The sequence below is a fragment of the Sciurus vulgaris genome (genome assembly GCF_902686455.1).
Source record: "Sciurus vulgaris genome assembly, chromosome: 11".
In the NCBI taxonomy this organism is placed as follows: Eukaryota; Metazoa; Chordata; class Mammalia; order Rodentia; family Sciuridae; genus Sciurus; species Sciurus vulgaris.
Window position 1 is genome coordinate 82,146,763 of NC_136472.1, and position 25,711 is coordinate 82,172,473.

The 25,711-nt window shown below is 35.7% G+C and overlaps 1 protein-coding gene across 11 annotated transcripts in view; it reads right to left on the bottom strand.

The window, feature by feature from the left end:
• DLG2 (discs large MAGUK scaffold protein 2) overlaps positions 1-25,711 on the bottom strand; it is a gene marked incomplete at its 3' end in the record, with an annotated part of 2,081,919 nt that overhangs the window by 1,361,587 nt on the left and 694,621 nt on the right. Inside the window, exon 1 of one of the 11 annotated variants that reach the window (XM_079105543.1) lies at positions 2,313-2,627. The exons of 9 other annotated variants lie outside the window; for them this stretch is intronic. In XM_079105543.1, the coding sequence (XP_078961669.1) occupies positions 2,313-2,354 (42 nt within the window). In that variant the 5' untranslated portion in view covers positions 2,355-2,627. Of the gene's footprint in view, positions 1-2,312; positions 2,628-25,711 lie in introns of those variants that run through there. One more of the 11 variants, XM_079105541.1, reaches the window with a different exon arrangement.

Consider the following 25,711-nt stretch of genomic DNA (forward strand, 5'->3'; position numbering starts at 1 on the left):
CTTGATTACTACATGAAAACATGTAAATATAACACACCATTTTCAAAATATCCTTTGGTTTTAATATTTTATTAAGGCTCAATTGACAAAATAATCATTGTAGAATAAAATTCTGTGACATTAGTGGTCTATTCTGTGTGTAAAAACAAGAGAAGAAATGTTTCTGTCTTTGAATTCTGTCTAACTTAAAGTTTTAGGTCATTGCAATAATAATCATGGCAAACTTAAAAAAAAAAAAACTCGCAACAAAGGAAGACTTTACCAGAACCAAGCAAATAGTTAGGTACAATAAAAATACAAATCAAACACCTTAAAATATAAAAATAAAGCTAAAATTATTAGATGAGATTTTTAAGGCACCAACCTGGTGAATGATCAGACCACAAATAAACTGCAGATTCTTTCATAAACCTTGCTATTTCAGAAGGAATATATGTAACAACAAAATAAAATGATAAATGATTCAAAAAAGAGTAAGAGCTAATTATTGAAATTTATGAGCTTATTTGAAAGTGAAGTTAATCTATTCATATGCAAGAAGGTTACATATGTTGTATGTGGCAATGCATATGGTCTCAGTTTCTACTGATGAAGTATCTGTATCTCAGTACAGATTAGCCAAAGAACTAAGAATTTGTTATCCAAAAGTCATCTAAATTTAGGCAAGATATTATTAGCAAAAGTTCTTTCATTCCTTTACTTATGAATGTAAGTGAGATAAATTGAAAGTTAAGTCTATAAAGACAATTGTAGGTAGTTATAAGTAGAAAAGGATTTCCCAAAGCCCATATCAAAGGAACTCTGGACTAGGTTTTCCTACATTTCTGAAATGTAACAAGGATATACAAACAATTTTTTTCTTAATCTAAATTATTTATGGTGTTTCTTCTGAAGAAAGCACTTTTCTTCAAAAAAGAAAATGAGGAGGGAAAACATTAACAATTCACTGAGCTTACAAAACTATGAATATCATGCCCATAACTTGGAATAGGAGATGGTGATGGAGAAATCCAAGTTGTATTTGGGTACACTCTCCACATTTTTATATATTTCTTTCCATGTTGCCTACTGTCTCCATTCAGATGTATGGAAAAAAAAAAATGACTACTGAAGTTAATTTTTAAGGTAGTAAAAAGTAAATTCTATAGAACTCTGCAACATGATCCACAGAATGCTTTCAGGCTATAGTTGTAAAAGAATTGGTCCTCAAAACATAAATACTACCTGTTTGAAATTCAAATGAAAAACAAAAAGGCTTTCAAAAGAGTGAGCAGCAGGAAGTTCTTTAGTAAAACTTGTAAACACAGAAAATGAAACTTTAGTACCCAGGCACTAAAACACTCCCACCAGCCAAATAAAAGGGGGAAGCACTTTCCATTGTCATGTTGTTAAAGATTCCTATTTTAAGTATTAAGTCATAACTGCCTCTTAATTTTTTTTTTTTTTTTTTTTCCCTCACAGGCTCACTTTCCTTTTGGACTTCCTTCAGTAAGAAATACAAGCTCAAAATGTTAACTGAGGATGTAATTCACTTAAATTATGCAACTGGAATTCCACAGCTGGTCTATCTGGCTCAGTGCTGAATGAACACAGTGTCAGAGAACCTTTCCAATAATAACATCCTCGTTCATGACCAGGGGTAAATCTCCCAAACTTAGGCTCAACTTTGGAAGCTCATTAGCTACAGCAAGTGAATGTCAGAGGGGTGACAGCACCAGGGCAGCAGCACCCACGCAGCCAAAGCAACCAGTCCACCCAGAGCTGAGGATTTGTGTGATTAACAGCACCAATTCCCAACGATAATCATTTGTTTGTACACACAGGATAGTCAGGTATCCCATAGATCACATTGTAATGCCATTACAGCCACTACATTTAAACCCCCGGCTCCTAAACAATTAAGCTGCATGAACACAAGCAGCTCACAGCACTTTTAAAAGAAAGACCAAATCCTCATTTAAAGCATGCTCTATAGCTTTTCTTTCTTTCTTTCTTTTAAACCTCCTCTGATTTCTTGATTCTGGCCTACCTAAATAATTTTCAGCTTTTCCTTCCCCCTTTCCACTCCCCAGGCGTGAGCGTGAACCTGAATTACAAACAGTTAAACCTGAAGGTCACTTCACAGCAGCGTTCCTACATGCTCCCCCAGCGAGGCTGCCCGGCAACAATAAAACAAAGCCTTTGCAACCACCTGTAATAATCTGCCTGCTCAGCCAGCAATCCGAAAAGTCCTGGAGCTACACAAGGTAGACATTTTCTGCAGCTGGTTTAACATGTATATTGTGCCCAGTTGCCGTCTCGCCTCCTCTTACCTTCACGTTAGTCCGGAGTGCACAGTAACATGCAAAGAACATTGCAGTAAATAAGGAGCATATGGACCGGTATTCAGCTTCTCAGCACAGCGCAAGCCCCACACACACGATCCTGGGCATGTGCTACTAAGGAGCATCCGTTCCCTCTGTCAGTTTGAAAATGCATTGATCTCTGTTTTCTCTGACTACAAAACGACATGTCTTGAAGGCACTGAGTGAGAGCTCAAAATCTCTTCATTGGCTATATATAGCATTGTGCCCAGTAATTTCAATTAGCCGAGGATTCAGCATCTCAAAGTTGAGACCTCAGTTGCTTTTCCTTCTAGCATTTTAAATCACTGGATTAAAAAAAAAAAAAAAAAGGAGGGGGGAATGAGCTCACCCAGGAAGGAGGGGGGAAAGGTGAAGAATTGAAATTTAACCAATGAGTTACTTATATTTCTGGAGAGCCCCAGTGTTATCCTATTAGATACTTTACAATGGGATTGCATCGGGCAAACTGTAAATGAAGAGGAAACCCTTTTCCCTCTGGAGGTTTAATAGGAGCTCTGCACTATATTCCAGGCTATTCTGATGCAGCACCCTGTTTGGCAAATACTACAAATCACTGCAAACATGTCTCATTCTGCTTCTCTATGTGGAACAGAACCAGACAAAAGATCCACAGTCTCATAAAGTCCCCTAAAATGTGAGCTGGGTTCCCCTGGGGTGCTCTGCAGTTTCAGAGCTAAGAAGTACCACCCTCTCTTACTTCCCTGCCCTGTAATAGCTGTTATATCTTCCAGGTATATATAAAGTTGCTAGACTCTCTAATAAAACAACACATCTAATTTTCCAAAACTATGCTTTTTTGGGGAAATGAAAATCAATAATAGAGGGTGGGACTGAAATGAAGATAGAAGATTCCAGGGGATAACATAACCTCAGATCAGCAGCTACTGCTGCTGAATGTAAAATATTCAGCTGGCTCTGGAAAGGAGAGAGCGAGAGAGAAAAATAAAAGCTTCTGTCCCTATGAATTCATAAGGGAGAAAGAAACTTAATTCAAAAACATCATCAAACTGTCTGTTGTCATTACTGTCAGGCATTGGATGCTGCACATTAACTCAATTTTTACTTAGTCAAGAGGACAAACTCCAATTTTGGGTTCTAAACTCTTATTTCCAGCCTTGGGAAGCCCTAATGCTCAGCTAGAATTCTAAAGCTATCTGGCGGAATGCAAGCAGAAATGAACACTTCTCACTGCAGCAAAAATAGTGGGAGGAAAAAGAGTGGTTCTGTCTTCGCCACAACGCTCCCCATCAGCTTACAGCAACAGGGAAGCTCAGCATAACTCACTAGAAAAAGCTGCAGTGACTTTTAGGATCTTTCTTTAATACGTTTTGCATAAGCCGCCTCCCCTTTGGAGCCTGCAGTGGTGCTGAAGCTCCGTCAGTCGCTGGGCATTTCTCCTGGGCAATGAGGTGAGGCAGTTTCAAAAGGAAGCAAGGTATTTCAGGGAGAGAAATTAAGGGAAGGCAGGATTTTCTGCTTCTCTCTTAATGACAAGCATTCAGAAAGTGTCGTCAGTTCTGACTAAACAGCTATTTTGGGCTGTCATTGTTTGTGCCTTTTTTTAGGTAGAAAAAAGGCAATCTTATCTTAAGCTGGAGATTCTTCAGTAACGTAAGAGAAAGCATCCACTTAATTTGATTTCCAGTTCCGCCTGTCATAGGAGACTAGGTAATTACAAACTGTAAGCACTAGCAAAACAACCGGTGACTTCCAGGACATTAAAATATCGACACAGATGCCCAGCTCTCATCATTCCACAACTTTTATTAATGACTTTAAATGCAAAACCAAGCATTTCAGTTAATAACACTTCCCTCTCCTGAGGTCACAGGGGGTTACATTTCCTGCAGCTCTTCCCAATAAATGAATCCAAACATAGCAACTCGATGCCATGAAAAATACAGGACAGTTTAAAAATGCCTTTCTCCATTGGCCATTCAGAGGATTTTTATAAAACAATTTTCAACTTGTGAATAAGTTTTGTTAATTTTTATTTCCATTAGGAGTTGTGGAGAAAGAAAAATGTATGTATATTTATTATTATTTTAATGGTCTCCAGAGTATTGGGATGTCTCAGGAGAGACAGAGACATAGAGACAGAGAGTGCAAACGAAAGTGGTGGAAAATGTTAGAAATCTCACAGCATCTTATAGATATGGATTAAACAAAAATGAACTTACAAGTGAAAAAGCACATTTCTCTGTTGAAGCAATCAGGGAAGGCTTCTGATAGGTGTCAGTCACACCTATGATATGTGTACCTTCTAATGAAATAAGGCTTTTTAACAACTGAAACCTGTTTAAAATTCACAGGCGTACTTATTATCTCCCCTACAGAATCCTGGTACAGACACAGGCTATACCTGTAGATTTACTGTCTAATTTTCTTAAGTGAACTAGGATAGCTGACTTACTATTCTCATTTTATAGATGCAGAAAATAAGGCATTAACTACAATGGCAGGGTACCACTGAGAAGTATTCCCTGCTTTTAGGCAGACTTCAACAGGGCAACATATCTTCAAGAAGAGTAAGGTTGCGGTTGTAGAAGAAAATTGTAACTGACTACGTATTTTTTGGAGGCAACGGAGTAAATCTAGTCTTCAATACTACCAGTAAATAGTACTAGAAAATCATTTCGATGTTAGATCCTTTCTTATACCATTTACAAGACGGGGATAATATTTAACTCACAGTGTCACTGAGATTAAAGATGAATCTTTTCATCAAAAAAGTCTAGATTAAGCAATGATTTATGTATAAAACATTGAAACTATAAACATATTAGAAGAAAACATAGATTTGAAAACATAGATAGCCTGAAGCCATACTAGAAAAGACAGCTAATTGTTACTACATAAAAATATATAAAACTTCTGCTTGGCAAATTATATACAAACAACAAATAAAAATTGGGAATATTTACAAAATGTTAATGGAAAATTTTCATAAAATGAAAAAGTTGATAAATTGCTAAGAAACAAATTTTTAAAAATATAAAATAAGTAGCAATTCACAAGACTACAAAAAGTGATAGAAATGCTTAACCTCATATTAAAGGTAAAGTATAAAAATTAGAACAGATTTTTTAAATTGATCTTTAAATTCTATTAGGGATGCATTAATTGGGGAAAAAAAGAAAAGTAATTCGTAATTATCTTTTAAATATTTTAAAAGGCATACTCCTTTTGATGTAGTGATTCAACTTCCAAGAATTCATCCCAGATGTATGAGTATGTGCTTGTGTGTTGTGCAAGTATCTAAATATCCACTAGTGTGGGAATTAGTTTATAAGATTACAATTTGTCAGTTTGTTTTTCAGTTTGTCAGTTTGGCTGCACAGTACTGTACAACTATTAGAAAATGCAATTTTCTTTTCTTTTGGTACCAGGATCAAACCCAGGGGCTCTCAACCACTGAGTCACAACACCAGCCCTTGTTTTTAAACTTTTGATACAGGGTCTTTTGACATTTCTTAGGTCCTCACTAAATTGATAAGGCTGGCTTTGAATTTGTAATCCTCCTGCCTCAGCCTCTTGTGCCACTGGCATTACAGGCACGCACCACTGCACCCAGCACATTCTTTTTAATCCTATTTTTACTGGTGCATTATCATTATATATAAGAGTGGGATTCACTATGCCATATTTGTACATGCACATAATTTGATCAATCTCTTCTCCTGTTCCTTCAGTTTTCCCTCCTCTCTTTTCTCCCTGATACACTTGTTCTACCTACTGATCTCCTTCTTATTTTTCTTTCTTTTTTTAATATGGAAAGATGTTAAAAGTAAAAATAGGGTTGCTCCAATTAATAATTGGGCAAATGAATTAAACTGACACTTCTCAAAAGAAGAAATACAAATGACCAACAAATACATGAAAAAATGTTTAACAGCAATTAGAGAAATGCAAATCAAAACTACCCTAAGATTTCATCTCACACCAGTCAGAATGGCAGTCATCAAGAATACAAATAATAGAAAGCCTACAAAAAGGAAAAAAAAAAAATCTTTACCACATGCATCTCAGACAGAGCACTAATCTCTAGGATATATAAAGAACTCAAAAAATCAAAACTACTCTAAGATTTAATCTCACTCCAGTCAGAATGACAATTATCAAGAATTCAGGCAATAATAGGTGTTGGTGAGGATGTAGGGGAAAAGGTACACTCATACATTGCTGGTGGGACTGCAAATTGGTTGCAACCATTATGGAAAGCAGTTTGGAGATCCCTCAAAAAACTTGAAATGGAACCACCATTTGACCCAGGTATCCCACTCCTAAGTTTATACCCAAAGGACTTAAAATCAGCATTCTACAGAGACGCAGCACATCAATGTCTATAGTAGCTCAATTCACAATAGCTAAACTATGGAACCAACCCAGGTGTTCTTCAACAGATGAATGGATAAAAAAAAAATGTGGAACATATACACAATGAAATATTACTCAGCCTTAAAGAAGAATGAAATCATGGCATTTGCAGATAAATGGATGGAGCTGGAGAATATCAAGCTAAGTGAAACAAGCCAAACCAAAAAAATCAAAGGCCAAATGTTTTCTCTGGTAAGCAGATACTGATCCACAACTGTGAGAGGGGGTGGTAGGGAAGAATAAAAAACTTTGGACTGTGCAGAGGGGTGGGGGTATGAGGATAGGAAGGATGGTGGAATGAGATGGACATTATTACCCTATATACATCTATAATTACACATTATACATTGTATATCTGCACCATGTACAGTTAGAGGAAGGAGAAGTTGTGCTCCATTTGTACACAATGTGTCAAAATGAATTCTACAGTCAAGTGTAACTAATTAGAACAAATTTTTAAAAATCATTAATGTTTAAAAATATAAATAATAATAAACACTAGAATGGAAGAGGAGAAAAAGGAACACTTGTACACTGTGATGGAATTCTAAATTACTACAACCACTCTAGAATTCAGTATGGAGGTTCCTCAAAAGACTACACATGGAATCACCATTGAACCAGGTACACCACTTTTCAATATTTATCCTGAAGATATAAAGTCATCATACAATAGCAATACATGCATATCTATTTTTATAGCAGCACAATTCATAATAGCCAAACTTTAGAACCAGCTTAGATGTCTATCAATGGTTAATGGATAAAGAAAATGTGGTGTATATACACAATGGAGTTTTATTCAGCCACAAGGAAACTGAAATTATGTAATTTGCAGGAAAATTGATGGTACTAGAGACTATTATCGTTAAGCAAAATAAGCCAAACTTAAAAGGTCAAGGATTGTATGTTTTCTCTCCTATATTGAAGCTAAAGAGGAAAAAGGAAAAGAAAGGGGGAAGAAGGATCTCAGAAAAATAAAAGGGAGATCAGTAGAGAAAAGGGACCAAGGGGTGAAAGGTGAGGAAGGAGGAGGGAAAATGCTGAGGAGAGATGTTGGCCAAATTATATTGTTATATTGTGTGCATGCACAAATATGTAACAATAAATCCCATCATTATGTATAACTGTTATGCATGAATAAAAATGTGGAGAAAAAAATAAATAAAAATAAGGTTGCTAAAGAGCTGGTATAATATAAGCCTATTAGGTGTGTGTTCATTTGTATATAATTGTGGGTAGGGATATGTGTATGTCAAGTTTTAATAGTGTTGATCATAAGGGATACAGATTTGGCTTAGGGAAAGAAATACACTATCTTTTATTTTTCATTTTATATCCTTCCAGGCTACAGGAGAAACATTCACAATGAACTATTTGTCCAACTGTCAGATCAGTAAATGAAAGAAATGAAGACAAAAGGAGGGGGGATATACTTAGACCCATTAAGGGATTTGCCTCTACTGTACTCAGTGAGCATGAGTTACGGGAGGATTGTGAGATGAATAAAAATCTACTAATTCCTTGATCTTTGTTGTAAGTGCCTTTCATAGTGTAGACTTCATATTATTATATGTATAGTTTCAGTGTATATATGTATTATATTTTTCTTAGAGCTTACAAATGAACTTCTTTATTTGGTTCCAAAATGAAAAAGTGGCTATCAAGTAAATTCAATTCTAGTCAATTTTTACCTTTTTCACTGAGTTTAGAAACTAGTATCTACATATATTTGGTTTGTAGTTTTTATTATGAGCAAATAATACTCTTTAATATATAACCTTGATTATAAAATAATTTTTAAAGACATCAAGAAAATATGCAACTATAATTTGTTAAAAATATAATAATACTAACAACAATGTCTGTTAATTTTGACCAATAATTTATATTTTTTTAAGATTTTTTTTCATTTATTTATTTATTTATTTTTGAAGTCAAATAATTTACCTAAGTTTATTATACTAGTAAATAGCATAGTCTGGAGTCAAATTTAAAAATAATTTATATCGATGGACACTATTTTTCTCATCTACAAAATAAGATTAGACTACCTAGCTCTTTCATATAGGTTGGTAGAGTAATTTTGTAAGGTTTGCTAGGTTTTTGTTTTGTTTTGTCTAGATAGAAAAGATTGATATGTTTAAATGTTAAAGATTCATTAGGTTGAATTCTAAACCAATTAACTCAGAATCTTTAGGATTGGAACCCAGGCTTCAGTATTTTATAAAGCTCCACACTTGATGCCAATGTGCAGCTAGAATTGAGAATTACTGTTTTACAGCAGGGATCAGAAAACAGATTCTGAAAAGGTTTGGGTAGTAAATATTTTAGGCTTGCAAGACATATGATCTCTGTCACAACCACTCAGTTTTGATGTTGTAGCAAGAAAGCAGCCTATGTAAATATCTATGTAATTGTATATTACATAATGTATTTGAATAAAACTTTATTAATACTAAAATTTGAATTTTGTATAATGTATATATATCAGGAAATATTATTCTTTTGATTTTTCAACCACTTAAAAAAAACACTTAAAAAGTGTATATGGCCATCTTAGCGCCGTTTACAAGCCCTAGTTTTTTTTTTTTTTTTTTTTCCCTGCAGTGCTGGGTATTGAACACAGGGCCTTGTGCTTGCGAGGCAAACACCCAGCCCGCCTTTTTTTTTTTTTTTTCTTCGCGGTACTGGGGATCAAACTCAGGGCCTTGAGCTTGAGAAGCAAGCACTCTACCAGCTGAGCTACCTCCCCAGCCCATGCAAGCCCTACTCTTAAGTCTAGAGCAGTGGTCCTCAAAGTCTGTGAGATACAACATCAGCATAAGTTGAGAGTATGTTAGAAGTGGGAATTTTCAGATCATATCTCAGAGTTTCTAAAGAAGAAATTCTTGGTATGTGCTTCAGAAATCTGCACTAATAAATTCTCCAAGTGATATTCATGTAACCAAAGGAAAAGAGGAAAACGAATAGCTGAGGTGCCCATAAAAATAAGATATGGACTCCAGAGGACAGGAGGAGGAATAAACCTCAGACAGGAGAGAACTATAGGAAGTGAAGAAAAGCTGATTATTGGTGCAAGTGGAATAATTCAAGAATGGAGGCTCAAGAATGAGATTGAAGACAGCTGAGCAAGGAATCATGTAAATACCTTGTAACTAAGAGTCCTCTCCCCGCCCCAACCCAGGAAACTCTTAACAGCTCTTGGGACTTTGAGTTAAAAACAAAACCAAAGAAACCTGGGTTTATATTCCTTTTCTGCCACTTGCCAGTTGTCTGACCTTGGGCAAGTTACATAACCTCTCTCTGCCACAGGGTATTGCTATGTAAAATAAAGATCACAAATCTACTTCACAGGGATGTTGTAAGGACTAAAATAAACAAGGTGTGCAAACTGCTTGGCCTACTACCTGGAACATAGTAAATTTAGCCACTGGTAGTTTTTAGTGTAAGGAGGACTGAAATGATACAGAGAAAGGGAAAGATAAAATAATGTTATCATTCTGCTTGACTAACTTCTAAATACCTAGAAGATTCTCTGCAGGGGTTTGTAGTCCATCTAGGATTTCCAGTCTTAAAGGAATTCTCAGGAAGTACATTCCTCCCATTATGTCATTTGAGTGACTTACTATCACCAGAATTTCTTGCACCCTCCTTAGAATTATCCTGAGATAACAATAACTAAGTACAAATTACAAGGCACTTCAGAACACATCGAAAATTTCCTCTAAACTATCCCTAAAGGTAGAAGAGAATGCATTATACAAATACCTGGAAGTAGTGGGATAAAATGGGATATATTTGATGTCTCATTTCTTTATTAAAAATTCTTAAAAATGTTAAATACAAGCCAAAAATATATATTTATTTTTGTTATAAAGGAATATTTTGTATTACTTGCTACCCACTAAATTTATTACACCATAAAGATTACATAGTGGTTATCCTGCAGCTTTGTGTACCCTCTGATAGACATACTGCAAATGAAGACATGAAAATCACTGAGGCCCCACCACTGCCTGATAATCCTGCCTGATTCCTTGAACAACTTCCTCCCTACTCTTTCAAAAGGTGTTTTCAATCATTCTCCATTCTCCTTACGTCTCAGACCTTCCTCTACCTTCATTCCACTACCTCCATTCCTCTTACATGACTGTCTTCTACCCCATGGAGAAAATATCAGTGGAAACTACAAAATAAATTTTAAAAAGACAGTGGCTGCTCTCACCCTTCCTTTACTCCTCTCACAAAAAGACATCACCTTCTCTACCTAAGGTTATTACCATAATGTAAGACCTGAATACTAACTCAGTTTTATGACTTTGGACAATTAATTGTCCTTTTCTAAGCTAGAGATTTCTCATCTACAAAAGAAGGAATTCTACCAGATACTTCTCCCCTTCCTATCCTAAATTGCTGGCACCTCAAATTCATTTCAAAACTAAACTTCAAGTTTCTTCCCCAAATTTACTCATGGCACTTCCATGAATCCAGTTTCAAAAGTCAGAATTTTTACAGTCATCTTTGACAACCTCTTCTTCTGTATTTCCAACAGCCAGTGAATTATCAACTCTTAATTTTCTTAAATATTTCTAGAATTTGTAATGTTTTGTCCATATTGGCAGCAATTGTCTGCATTAGCATGTGGACTATATTCTTAGGACACTAAAGAAGCCTCTGAAATGTTATCCTCCCCTACATTCTTAACCGCTTTTGATCCACTTTTGACCTAGAACTCTGAAAGTGATCTTTTGCAGAAAAATATGAATCATACCATTCTCTATTACAACTTTGCTGGCTTCCCAGTGCCATTTAAAAACAGCTGAAAATAATTAGCAGAATCCTCAAGTCCTACACGGTATGAACCTTAATCTGGATCACATTTCATTTTCTATTCCATGCTCCAATCACACTAAATTTGTTTCAACCCTTAGAAAGTATCATGCCCCTCTTCAACACAGCACACTCTTAAATGCTTTTCTGTAAGTCTAGAATAAGGGTTCTGAACCAAGGATGGTTCCTCCTGCCCCTAGGAGACTCTGGGTAATGTCTGGAGGTAGTGTTGACTATCAAAACTCAGGGTGGGGGCTGTCATTGGTATCTAATGGGTAGGGGTCAACAAGGCTACTGAATGTCCTGCAGCACACAGAACAGCTTCCCATGACAAAGAGCTATCCAGCCCAAAAGGTCAATAGTGCTGAGATTGAAAAATATTGCCTGGAAGGCTTTCCTTTCTACCCTTATCCCACATAGGCCCATGTCTAGCTGAAACATACTTAGCTACCCTATCTGTTCAACCTAGATGGCATCAGAGTGAAACTTCCCTGACTTGTGTGTGTGTCAGGGATACCTAGAGTATATGCTTGTCACATTTTTATTTACTTATGTAGTCTTTACTAGCGCTTAGAACTAGTTACTTATTCTGTTAATGTTTGACTTTTAAGTCCTGCAAGGTTAGAAACAATATTTAACTATATGTTTATAATCTACTGGATGGATGAATAAATACAGCTATTTTAAAGGAAAAAAGAATGTTATTCTTAGAAAACTGTAGATAGAAGATCCTAGCCAGGCCAGTGTGGTGCACACCTTTAATTCCAGCAGCTTGGGAGCGTCAGGCAAGAGGATTGCAGAGTTCAAAGCCAGCCTTAGCAACATAAGGGAGGTCCTAAGTAACTTAGCAAGACCCTGTCTCTAAAATATAAAAAAGGGCTGGGAATGTGGCTCAGTGGATTCAATTCCTGGTGCCAAGAAAAAAAGAAGATCCCAGGTTTCCCAATAATTAGCTATATCCCTGAACAAATCCTTTAACCTTTCATTTCTCCTAATTTAAAAATAAGTTAAAAAGAATAATTCAAATTTAAAGAGTTTTGCAAGTGCTAAATATTTTGATGAATTATAAAGTATTCTGTAGTACCACTAGACATTTTATAGGTTACAGTGGATATGGCCGTAACTATATGGACAGGAATTATATGAAACAAAAGCCTTAAATTTCTTTTATAGGAAAATTTTCTTTATAGGAATTTATGAAAAAATTATTAAATAAAGATTTAACTATGTGGATTTTCATCATTATTTAAATGAATTAGCGAAATATTAATATTTAAAATACAATGGAGCATATTTTTATGCAACATAATAGAATTTTCAGAAAATACTTATTTCTATATACATATTTTTCATACACATGTATACACATGTATACATATGCACACTAGAAAAATGTCTAATAAAATACCAACGGTAATTGTGCTAATTTTAATTCTTTCTCTTTTTGTGTTTATAAATTTCCTAACTTTTCTACAATGAACATGACTTTTCAGATTAGAAAAAGTAAGATAGTAGCACTTCCTAAGTTATAAAGGGATCACAGAGATTTGTTGTGTTATGAAGAATAAGATATAATTCTTGTGTTTTAGAGGTTTCTAAATCAATTTTAAAAATAAAATAATTACCTAGATAACTATTAGATAAGGAAAAATGTAAAAACAGAATCAATCATGATAAAGCACTTAATGAGCACTTATTATTTCCTCAGGCTTTCCATGAATTATATTATGAAATATGCAAAACAACCCCATTAGGAAGGTTTCATCATATCCATCTAGTAGGTAAAGAAACCAAGGCTCCCAGGTGGTTAAATAAATTGCTAGGTCATATAGGGGAATAAAAAGTATTAAATTCAAATCAAAGTCCCACCGTCTTAAAAATTTATGTTCTTTCCACTAGATACTTATGAGAAATACATAAATAGATAATCAAAAGATTCTCTGAATGATTATTTGGCAGTGAGAGGACAAAGAAAGGAGTTAACATGTCAGCTCACTCTAGGGGATGACTTGGATTGTAATAATCTAGGAAGAAGAAGCATGAGGGAAAGGGAACACTATGAGCAAAAGTGGGATGCAAATAGTTAATGGAGTTGTGATAGGATTGGTAGGCAGGTTGGTTGGGCCAGGAAAGATTAGAGACAGTCTTGTTTAATCAATGGAATGACTTGATATTTCTTTTGTGGGACTAACAGAGCAACACCAACAAAAGTTAGGTTAGAATACAAAAAATCAATAATATTGTAACATTAGAAATCAGACTAATTTTAAAAGAACAGTGAATGACTCATGACATCCTCTGCTACCTTTGTGTTCTTGGAAACACAGAAACTTAGGGATCAGAGGGGTCTTCGAGATCATCTTATAGAATTCCTTCTTTCATAGATGAAAAATCTCTCGCCTAGAAAGGACAATTAATTGTCCAAAGTCACAAAACTGTGGTAGTATTCAGTTCTCCTGAGTTCCTGTTCTGGGTTCAGTTTCCAGAAAAGGCAGCGTGAAAAACTGTGTTTTCCTTTTTAGTTCTGTGAGGTTAATATTATGATCACAGTTTTACACTAGCAGTTACTGAGGCTCAGAAAATTAAGTAGCTTATACGAAGTTAGGAAGCAAAGCTTATTTCACCCCAGAATTCATGATGACCTTATGCATAGAAATAGTACCTGATTTTGCTATCATGTCCACATAGTATCTATTACAAGGTTTATAGGATCCAACATCAATCAATCAAATATCAGACATTATCTGTTGCTCTTGGTAAAGCTCCTATATAGAGAGATTATATTCACATAGAACATTAAGTTATATAAAAATAACAGCCATAGATTTTCCATTTGATTACATACCAATTCTAAACACAGCTTTCTTTTCTTAGAGTTTTGCCTTGGTTATAGATTGTTGGTTGTCACTAATAAATTAAACTATTTAAGTCTTGAAAGCCTTATGTTTCACATAAAAGAAACACATTCATTCAACACATCACTATGGGCAAATTTTTTTCTTGTACAGGCTGTACAGATTTGCTTGAATCCCTAAATAGCTGGACTTTAAAACTAGAATATGACTAATATTAAAGTCCAAAAATGTGTTCAGTTTCTTCCACTGGTAAAATGCACATAGAAGAATCCAGAGTTAGTTTCATCTGTAGATGCAACCTTCCTCCTAAACCTAATAAATTCCTATTTTGGCCAGTGGTGTCTAAGTGTAAGCAGACAGGGAATGAGAGTAATAAAATATTAGCAGCAACACTTCCTCTTATGTAAGAACAATTGCCTTATGAACAATTTATCTAAAATGTAGATAAATTATATACGTTAATATAACCCTTTTGTGAGATTTTTGCATTTAAGAGCTTCTCAAAATTAAACATATTCAAAATTATAGTTGTACACAAGACTTGTAAACATTCAGGATAAACATTCTTTTAGGTGTTCAAAAGAAGATAAATTAGAACTATACATAAGATATAAAATAATGCAATTATTTATATTTTATAAAATCAATACTTAAAGTACAGAAATATATTGCAAAGGATCTTGAACAACTTAAAGTGTCCTTAGAACTCCCCCAAAAGACAAACAGACAATATCCAGACCATATATGACAATAAATCCGAAACCTATAGTTTCTGCAACAACTAGCCCAAAATGGTTAAGTACTCAGGCAGTGACTGCCAGAGTTCTCCATTTTTGCCTCTGCTTCTAACTCAGGGCAAGAGGACAAATATTCTTCTCAAACTAATCACCAAGGGTGTTTTGCCTCTAGTCAGCCTGTCTTCAGTTTTCCTATGCCAAATAATCTCCAATCAGAACAGACCTATGTACTCTCCTCAGCCTACACAGTGTTTTCCTGCTCCCCAACCTACTTTTGACAAAGTGGTGACTAAAGTGATGGTGGCTGACTTTCTTACTACATGACAAAAGCTGAATAAATAGTCCTGGCGTTTTGAGTGGTCTTCATTTATTTCCAATAAATACTTTTAGAAAGTGAAAATTCGTTTTATGTAGAATTCTTTGTCCCAAATTACCAGAGTGAGTGCTGGGTTTTGACCATTGTCCTGGTGTAATAATAGTATCCTCTTTTATTTTCAAAAATGCCCTTGTTTGAAATATAAATTACATAGGTTCTGTGGTTTTAGGCAAATTTGTTTATTTGATAAAAGGATTAACAGGCAAACTGGTGTTAAGTATCTTGACCTAGATTAGTTGTCATAGTTGACACCAAAAAGTGAACTTGGCCAATAGATAACTAACTACTTCTATGATCATAAAATAAACTGCCAAGACAGAAGAAGGTCCTATCCATTGTATCAAGTTTTCTTTTATGGGATTTCCAGCTTTAGTCAACAAGAGATGGCATTTTAAAAGCTGTCCTCTTTTCCCCTTGAGGTATTCCTGCCACCCCGTCAGGATGATGCAAGAGTTGCCATGGCAAATACTTCTCCCACGCTGCTGGAAGACCTTCCCATAGCAGACTAACTTCTGTTGTTTCCATTTTCCTTTATTTGCTGCATAGTAAGTCTCTCTGAGTACAGATTTCAGACTATGACCTTCTCTCTAGCTTCTTTTCTTTGAAAGCAATTTGCTATCTGCTTGCTTTTCCACAACCTACTGTACGTGTCCAGATGTAAACCCTGATGGCAGACATCTAGAAAAATGTGATGGATAGAAAGTATGACTAAAGAAAGCAAGGACAGGGCTGGAATGAGTCAACTGAAAGTGAGAATTCTTCAATTAATTTGCTCATCTCAAATGTTCTGTTTTCAAATGAAAATATAACCTAAATGTTTAATCTATATAAATATAGTGCTTTTCCCTAAAGAGTGGCATATTTTAGAGTACAGAAACATAGACTCAGGGCTTCAAAATCAGAAACAATTTCCAAGGTTCAAGATCATAGAGACAATTTCTCTTTGGCCTGCCAGTATAAACCTAACCTGAAACATGGCAGGTACAAAACATGTATTGGTTCCATAAGTCCCTGATTGATTTGGAATTCATCAGTTTCCAATGACCTTGTAAGTTATGTAATTTCTTTGAGTCTCAATGTCTACATGTGCAAAATAAAAAGAAATACACTTTATAAGATTACTGTATAATTTTAATTAAATAGAATATAGAAAATTCTTATATATTTGATACATAGTTAACTGCTATTGTTTTTGTTCTGCTGATGCTTAAGAGGACATATTTAGGAGGGTCCTACTGAATAAATCATCCAGTTAATGCTTCCAACTAATATATTCTGATTATTTACACTTAGTTGAATCTCAAATTAGACTACAACCTGCTTCACTGTCACTCATATTTATGCATTTTTAAAGTTTCAAGCATCTGTATTGTGCTAAGAATATTTTTGATCTCTGGTAGCTTTCATACTGCCTTTTCAATATTCTAACAACTCCTAATTTTGAGAAGATTAACAAAAAAAAATCTTTGTCTGTGGGTGTTGCCTCATTCCAAGCCCTAGTCAGAGCACATATGGCTATTTCAGTCTCATTACTAGAAAAGTAAAATAAGGATCTTTTGAAAATAGATATAACACAGATCTCTTGTTCCTCCTTATTTATACAGTGACAAAAATCCTGAATGACAAATTGACTTCCTGAAAGAAAAGGCTATTTTAATATATTCATGTACATATGCAGATATACTATAAATACCTATAAATGTGTGTGCCTTCTTTAGCAAAGATTTGCTGAGCTCCTACTATGTGCTATTTGTGCTTGGCACTGTAGTAGGCATTGAGTATACAAGGTAAACAAAACAAACATCTTTCTTTCTTTGTGGAGTCAGTTTCTTTCTTTGGCTCTCGCTGCCTTGCCTGTATTTGTAAGTGCTGGTGCTCCTGCACACACACACCTCTCCCACAAGCCCATATGCCTAAATGTAAGTCTGCATGAATATACATGTCCAAGTGTGCCTCGGAAGCCAGGCCTACATACACAAGTTCTCAGGAAATTTGGGAGGGAAAAAAACTAAATTGCATATAAATAAAAGCTAGAGATAGGGCATTACTTCCTTATGTATTTAATTATTTATTTTAAATCTATTTTTAGTTTACCTTGTTCCAGGTAGGTAGAACTATCAACTAACAACTCCTAATTCTGAGAAGATTAACAACAACAACAAAAATCTATTGGATGACAATGAGCTCTCCCTTTCCATTTGAGCAGGGAAGGCCTGAAGGACAGCAGAGTAATGAATATGGTTTGCTGGTCAGTTTATCTTTGCCAAAAGAACATCTGTATTAAACCTTGCATGTACTAACAGGAAACAACGGACACTTTAAGAACTATGCTTCTATTTACAATGCAAGTCTTCATAACCATTTTGAAGAGCTTGCTATATGCTAGAAATCATGCTGAGAGGTTTTGAAATATTATCTCTAATCCTTAACAACAACACTATGTGGTAAGAATTATCTTCATTTTAAAAATGAGAAATGAAGTTTTCATGACCTCAAAGTTGTGATACATTGCATTAAAGATTTAAACCTCACAATTCAGAGAGCATGCTTAAGTTTAGGATAATATTTACTTACAGTGCTTTTGCAAGGAGTAAATGAAATAGGAAACACTTAGGATATGCTTGTATTAAAGGTAGGACCAAATTGTTAAGAGCATAAATAGAAATAAAATGGTTTGCTTGATATTCTTTTGTTGTAAAGGCAACTAGTATTTATATTTTAACTATGCACAGGCCCTCATATACATGAGTATGGCTTTGAAAGGTATATATAGTATAGATCTAAAATAATCTGTGATTTTGCATGTTCAGACCAACATAAAAAGCAGGCAAATATATATGTGGTTCATTTTAAAGAATGCATAAATCTATACAGATCCTTCTGAAATATATATAGTTACTGAATTAATATACACAAAATTTTATGAGTTAAGTATTACCACCCTGTCTTTTGAAAATGCTTGACTGAGCTTCACTTATTGAGAAACCAGTCATTGAAGAGTAGATTTAGGAAACTGCATAATTATAAATTTTCCCCTGAGCGTTCCTTGCCCACAGGTGGTAACCTCAAAAAAGCTTGTAATGCGTCCTTTCGGAATAAACAATTTAACAATTAAATGCTCTTCTTTTCTCTCAGGGTAGCAGTCCAATTATGCTTACTTCTTCCCCAAAGTACTTTTTATCAGCTATTAAGTATCCAGAAAAATCTAAGAGGTAAAATAAGTCACCATCTCTAATGGGTCCATTAGCATGACCTTTTTCTTCATCCTTAAGATGAAAACCAGAGCTTCATTTAATTCCAAATTTCACAAAGAGTAAAGTGCTGCAGTGTGATACAAAAAGGACTGGACAAGTCAAGGATTTGTGGCTAGCCCTCCATTTTCAATTTATTCAGATGTAAGAGTGGGGCTGAGGAATTTAGATGAAAAATAATGTCACTTTAACATGATTTTATGTTCATATGTGAACAGTACCAGACCACATGATGGAAAGGACACACTGAGGGTTATATAACTTTTCCCTACAACCTGAAACCAATCCAGACATGAAGGCAATTTTCCCATTTGCCTTTATAAGCTATTCTAAATTTAAAGTCAATACTCTCCAAGGTCTTCTATGAGCTGAACCTTCTTGACCTTTCCAACTTTATTTCCCACCAGTTTCCCAGTGTGCTTTCAGTTCTAGAAGGTTAATCTCCTCACTTATTCATTCCACCTTTAAATTGGGTTTCCTGAAACCTTTCCCACCTTTTCATCTCTCCTACTACCACCTTAGCTTACAGTTTCATCATTTTTCACCTGAGCCATTATAATAATATCCTACTAATCTTCCTGGCAGTTTTCTCACATCCCTCTCTACATCTTTACATTGCCTTCACAGTTACCGCTTTAAAGGAACAAATCTGCTTGTGCAATTTTCTGAGATGGCATTTGGGAGGTTTCTATATTTCTGGTCATCTGTTGGATAAGATCCAAGTGCTTACTAGGCTTTTTATTTTTTCTTCCCATTATTCTCTAGCCTTTTCTTCCACAAAGTACCTAGTGACACAGCTATGCTTGAAGTTCTCTGGATGTGCAATCAATTCTTATACTTCCAGTTTCCCATATGTAGCTCACACTACCTAGGATACTCCTCCCTCCCTTTTTATCTGGCCAACTTCTTATTCTTTTCCCACTATACCACAACAAGGGACATATTGAGGATTAGCCAGAAAAAAAACAACTTAAGAAACTCATCTTAAGAAATCTAATTTGAATCTCATTTTATCCACTTCTTAGCTTTATGACCACAGAAAAGTTACTTGGTTCCTCTGATTCTTATTTTCTCCATCAATAAAAATGAAGAAGTGATCTCTAATTTGCAGGGCAGTTATGAATATTACATAGGATAAGATGAGATTGGCACCTGGCACATGCTAATGATTTTTCCTTAAATCAAGCTCCATTCTTCAATTTTCCATTTCACAGACAACTTGTTCTCACTTAGAATACAGGCCTAATCACATCCTTTCTATCCATAAAGTCATTCAATGGGTTCCTTCTTTCTACAAGTCCATCCCTTGTTTTCCAACACATGTTTATTTTCACGATTACCCTTCTTCAATGCTTTACCCCAGCTAGTTGAAATGTTTTGAATTCCTCGACTCTACCAAGTTCTCTCTTACTTCTGGAATTATACTGTCCCCTCTTCTATAAACACTGTTTTCCAGCCCTCCTCTGTGCACATGTATCCTGTAGGAGATATTATCGCATTTCCCTTTCCACTTGATTTTTTGCTCTTCCCCTCTCTATGAAAGTCAGGATCTGTCAGTCTTGGTTATTGTGAACTTCCATTGCTCTACACAACTCTCATCTGTAACCTACTACCTTCCCTAATCCTACCTCTACTACAAGAACAAGTTCAAGTCTCACCTGGACTTTTTACATTGACCTCTCCTTTCCCAACTGTCTAGGTGCTTTGAGTCATAAATTAGTACCCCTTGTGATGAAACAGCAATATAAATTTCCAGAATGGGAGATCAAGGAGCAGTAGCCAGAAGAGGCATTGTAGAGGAGAAAAACACCTCACCCGGACAATGAAGAATGAGCAAAATCAAGAAAAGTTGGGAGGAGTTTTTAGGCAAGACAAATAGGACAAAGAATGACAATTCTCTTATTCATTCAATACACCTTTATTAAGCACTTACTCTGTGCAACATGCTATACATCCAGATTGGCGAAGGGATAGAATTTACTGAATGGAGGCTAGGGGCAAGAATTAAAATTGAACAGGTTTTGTTAGGCCAGAGTCCTACTGCACATGGTATAGTGCTACCCCAGCACTGAGTAGTTCGCTTGGCCTTCGTCATGTTTTACTCACTTTCTGGCTTATTTATTATTCTGTCTCCCACTGGAATTCCCAGTACCATGTGGATCTATGTTTGCTTTATTCATTATCAAATCTTGAATACTTACAATGCCAATAAGCACAGGGCACACAATTAATGAATATATATACTAGGTACTATGCTGAAACTATCTGCCACACTACACAGAATTTATAGTTCACATGCCTGTTTTCTCCACTCAACAAGTGTTGACAATTTTCCGTAAAGGGACAATTAGTAAATATTTTCAGTTTTGTGAGCCACATGATCTTTATCAGTATTATTCAACTGTGCTACTGAAGCCTAACAATAGTCATAGATAACACATAAATAAGTGAGCATGACCATGTTGCAATAAAACTTATTTACAAAAACAAATAAAATAACAGAATGGATTTAACCCATGAACTATAATTTGCCTGTCCTCATAATTTGACTGTAAGCTCCTCGAGGGAAGGGTAGTTCCCTTTTTGCATCACAGTATCTTTCCCATTGCTTGACACATAACAGGAGCTCAATAATAGCTTTGACTGTGAACTCTGTGGCAGTCACCATTCTAAATAAATATTTTCTAAGTACTAGCTTATTTAATCCTTACAACCACCCTGTGCAGTTGATTTAAATGTTCTTATTTACAGATGAGAATCCTTTGGCCCAGATAGGTTAAGAAACTGGTCTAAAGTTACATGGCCAGTAAGTGACAGAACTGGAAATTTGAGACTTGCACCCGAGTTTGTGTATCACAGCATGATACAGTCTTCTAATAAATGAGAATAAACTAACTCAATTGCCCCAGACAATTGGACTTCAGGCTTCATGCCAGTGCTTTTCAAAGTTTTTCAGGGGGCACAACACTCAAGAAAAGCTATTAATATTGATACATTCAATTTTTTTTTCCTCTTAACTTGCTTTTTATAACCCATGAGAGACAGATATCTAATATTTTCATCACTAAATAAAACCTTTGACTTTCATTTGTTAGTCAACTAAATACAGAAAAGATTTAGAAGTAAAACACTTGGTTGGGATTTTGCTCAGTGGTAGAGTGCTTGCCTAGTATACAGGAAGTCCTGGGTTCAGTCCCCAGCGCTACAAAAAACAAACACATTTAAACCTCAAAAGCACTTCAGTTTCTGAACAGGATGGCAGAGCTTCCCCCAGCAAGTGCTATTACTTAGAACAACTAAGAAATCTTGATGAAAAAAAAAGTCCATTTTGAAGACCTCAGAGCTCCCAAACAGGTAGAAATAGAGGAAAAAATGCTAGAGGGAAAGAAAGAAAAACACAATTCATTGAGAAGAGCTCAAAACTTTGCATGCTACTCTCCTGCTACAAGGACTTGCCTAGTATTGTATTGAGGCAAGAATCCAGCAGTGTGGAGAGGGAAGTAATGATACATTCAATTTTATAAACCAGATTTAATTTAAACTTACCAACATTAAATAAGACTATGCCATATATGGGCAAGAAGAGTCACAGATACAAATGTGCCCTGCCCCCGTCCCCAAGAAGTGATGCCACCTTACTGAGCTTCGTTGTTTCTGGAGTTCCTGAATATTTTCTTCTTGGATGTTTGTATGGTCATTATCAAACACTGTACCAGCTCACAAAGGTACCACATGTCAAAAATTTAAGAGCACTGATAAATAGGCACATTATACCTGTGAGTTTGTTTGGTTTGCTGATTAGTAAAGGACAGATTATTTGACCTCGGTGGAAACGCACATTGAGACAACACCTGAAATTAAATTCTGAGGTTCTGAAAGAGCCCAGCAGGAAAAGGCTGGACTTTCAACAAGAATGAGACACCTCGTGTGGCCAGCAGAAGGGCCTGAGAGGTAAGCACTGACCACCCAGCCAGCACCAGACTGGGTTTAGGGAATCCGGCAGCTTGAAAGCCCACCTGTTTTCATTTGTCAGTGTGATTCTCCCTGTTCCACCTGATGAATGATTTTCAATTACATACACTTTGCTTGAGGTCTCTGACTGATAAAAATCCCAAGCAAAGCAAACCACTGAACAATGTTCCTGAAAATCAACATAGGAGGATGTTTGTCTAGAAAGTTCAGATAGCAAGCTTGTCATGAGGGAAGCAATTCCAAGCAGCAAAAAAGAAAGGAAAGTTGGGGGTGGGACGGTGGGAGAAGGAAGAACAATCTATTGCTTCTGTATCATTAGCTCTCAAGGATGCTGTGTATGTACTAAAGGAGGAAACTTTACTCAGAGAATCATAAACCTCAGCCTAAAAGTGACCTAATATCACAATTTATGCACCCAGTAAAAATAAGGATTCATTTATTTGTCTCACAGTTACAGAAAATGTGCCTCCATATGAAATTCATTATTCTAAAATACTCAAATTTTAAGACAGCTGTTTTTTCCCCCTGTAAATTCAAACGAGAGTAATTTTTTTAAAAAGAAAAATTCTAAAACCAGTTACATTTCAAATCCGAGGCTCAGGAAAATAAGGGATCTATTCATACATCTTTAAGGTATATTCAGATATTGTTCTCTTTCAAATATGCAACATGCCAATATTTGTTGAATGTCTGTTCTGTGCCAAGCACTGTTCTAAGTAATTTATATGCAGTAACCTATTTTATCCTCACAATAACCCTTAGGGAGAGATACAAGTATGATTTTCATTTCACAGATGATGAACGTGAAGACGAAAAGGTTAAGCACTTGCTCAGGTTCACACAAGACAAGATGCAAGCCTAGGCTTTCTGGCTCCACAATCTCTGCTCTCCATTATTATCCATATTATCTCAACACATACTACATTACCTCAGGATATTTTGCAATATCATTACTTGATCACTAATTATAACTTCATGGATATAAATTATATTCATTTTCTTACCTCATTTAATTTATTAGCATCTATTTATAATTTAGTCTACATTCTATGTGATATTTAAAAATACATCAGTGCCTTATGAAACATAAAAGCACTTTTATGGTTCATCCTTCAGTAATTTGTAGAGGGCCACCTCTCAAACGTTTATTCTGAATTGGTTTCCTCAGCCTAGAAGACAGAGGCCAATTCCTTTGAGGCTTGACTCAAATGCCACCTCCTTTTTGAAGTTTTCCTCACCCTCTCAGGAAAATGGGTCACTTCTTCCTCTGAACTCCCAGGGAGTCATATTCTTTCATTACCTTATGTTGTTTACAAATCTGTTTGCCCACATCAAAAAAAGAGGGCCACAGTCCTTTGCATCTAGCATCAGGATGAGCAGGAAGTTGGTGTTCTGTACCTCAGTGAGTGAATGTGTACACTTTTCAGTTACAAAGAAAAAATCTGTAAAGATTAGTAATTAAGACCTACATGAATCATCTTTTCCCCTTCTCTTACTCTGAGTGCTATGCGAATTTCTAGAAAGTTAGATGCCAGCAAGAGAAATTGAATTCAACTGGGTTTTTATGACTTAATTTCCTCAATGGAGCCATGAACCCAGAACAACACATTTATACATAAGGAGGCTAAAGTATAACAGGCTTGGGAATGAGACAGGTAAGTGTTCAAGTTCCATTTAGCTATTAGATGTGTGATGGCAGGATACTAATGGTATACTTATTACTGGACTATTATAAATAAATGAAAAAATTAATATGCTCTATCTTGTATTTAAAGCATAAAATGTATTCAACATATACTAGTAATTATTAACATTAGGACTACTCTTTGGAAAAATCATGCATTGGGTCCCTTCCACATTTTTCAATGGCTCTTTACTCATGTATCCCCTGCCCCATCCTATCGCTTACATGAAAGATCAGTTTGGTGATCATGCAACATTTACTGACTGTAGCATCCCATATGAACCACAGTATTTATTTAACTCTCTTGGTCAAAAACTCTTTCTGGGAACTTAGGGCCTCCAAATTTGCCTCTGGGTTGTTTGTGCTTGGCTCCAGGAAAAGGCTAAGCAAACATTAAGCTAATAAGCTGTGATCTTTCAATCACTATTATTTCCAATCCCTAAAGTTAATTCAGTATGCAGCCAGAAAGACACAGATGTGTCTTGGAGGAAGCAGGAATTCTACATCAATAAAATACCATCATTATGTAACATGGAGTAAACTCCAGAGAGTTCTCTTTAGGAAGCTCGAGCTGACTGTCCAGTCTAAGCATCTGTAAATGGCCCTGCTTTGTCTACAATGTTTCAGCAGTCAATAATGTCTAGGTTTCTGTAGGATCACTATTCTTAGCTATAGAATGAATATACTACTTTCCCACTACACACCTTGACAATTCCCAAATCCATGATCCTCCAAAACTGATCACATTCAAGCTCCAAACACAAGTTTCTAGAATAGCTTTGCTTGACAACAAACCTAGGTTAGATACCAATTCAACCACAACACCATTCTGGATGCTTGACTTTGACGATTGACATGTGGGTCCTTTGGCCAATATAGGTAGGCACCTGCTTATAACCTGGATTCTGCTGCTGAGGCTGGTTCATCATACAGCCTTCCTGCCAGAGGCAAGAGGATACATAACCCAACTTGGCTTACATGCTCAGGAACTTTTGCTTCATAAATGTAAATGGTAGATTCTAAGTGAATCAAAGGTCTGTTTCCATTTCTAGGATTCCATAGGTTTGGAGGCTTTGCACAGAATCTTAATGGTGATTGTTCTTGGCTAATATTCCTTCTCAGGCATCTAGAAATGCACCATAATAATAAAACTCTCCACAGAAGAACTCAAGGTAATGAATGTATAATAATTACTAAATGTCCAGTTCTGTACTAGAAGTTCTACAGACTCAGGAAATATGCATAAGAAGAATACAAAAT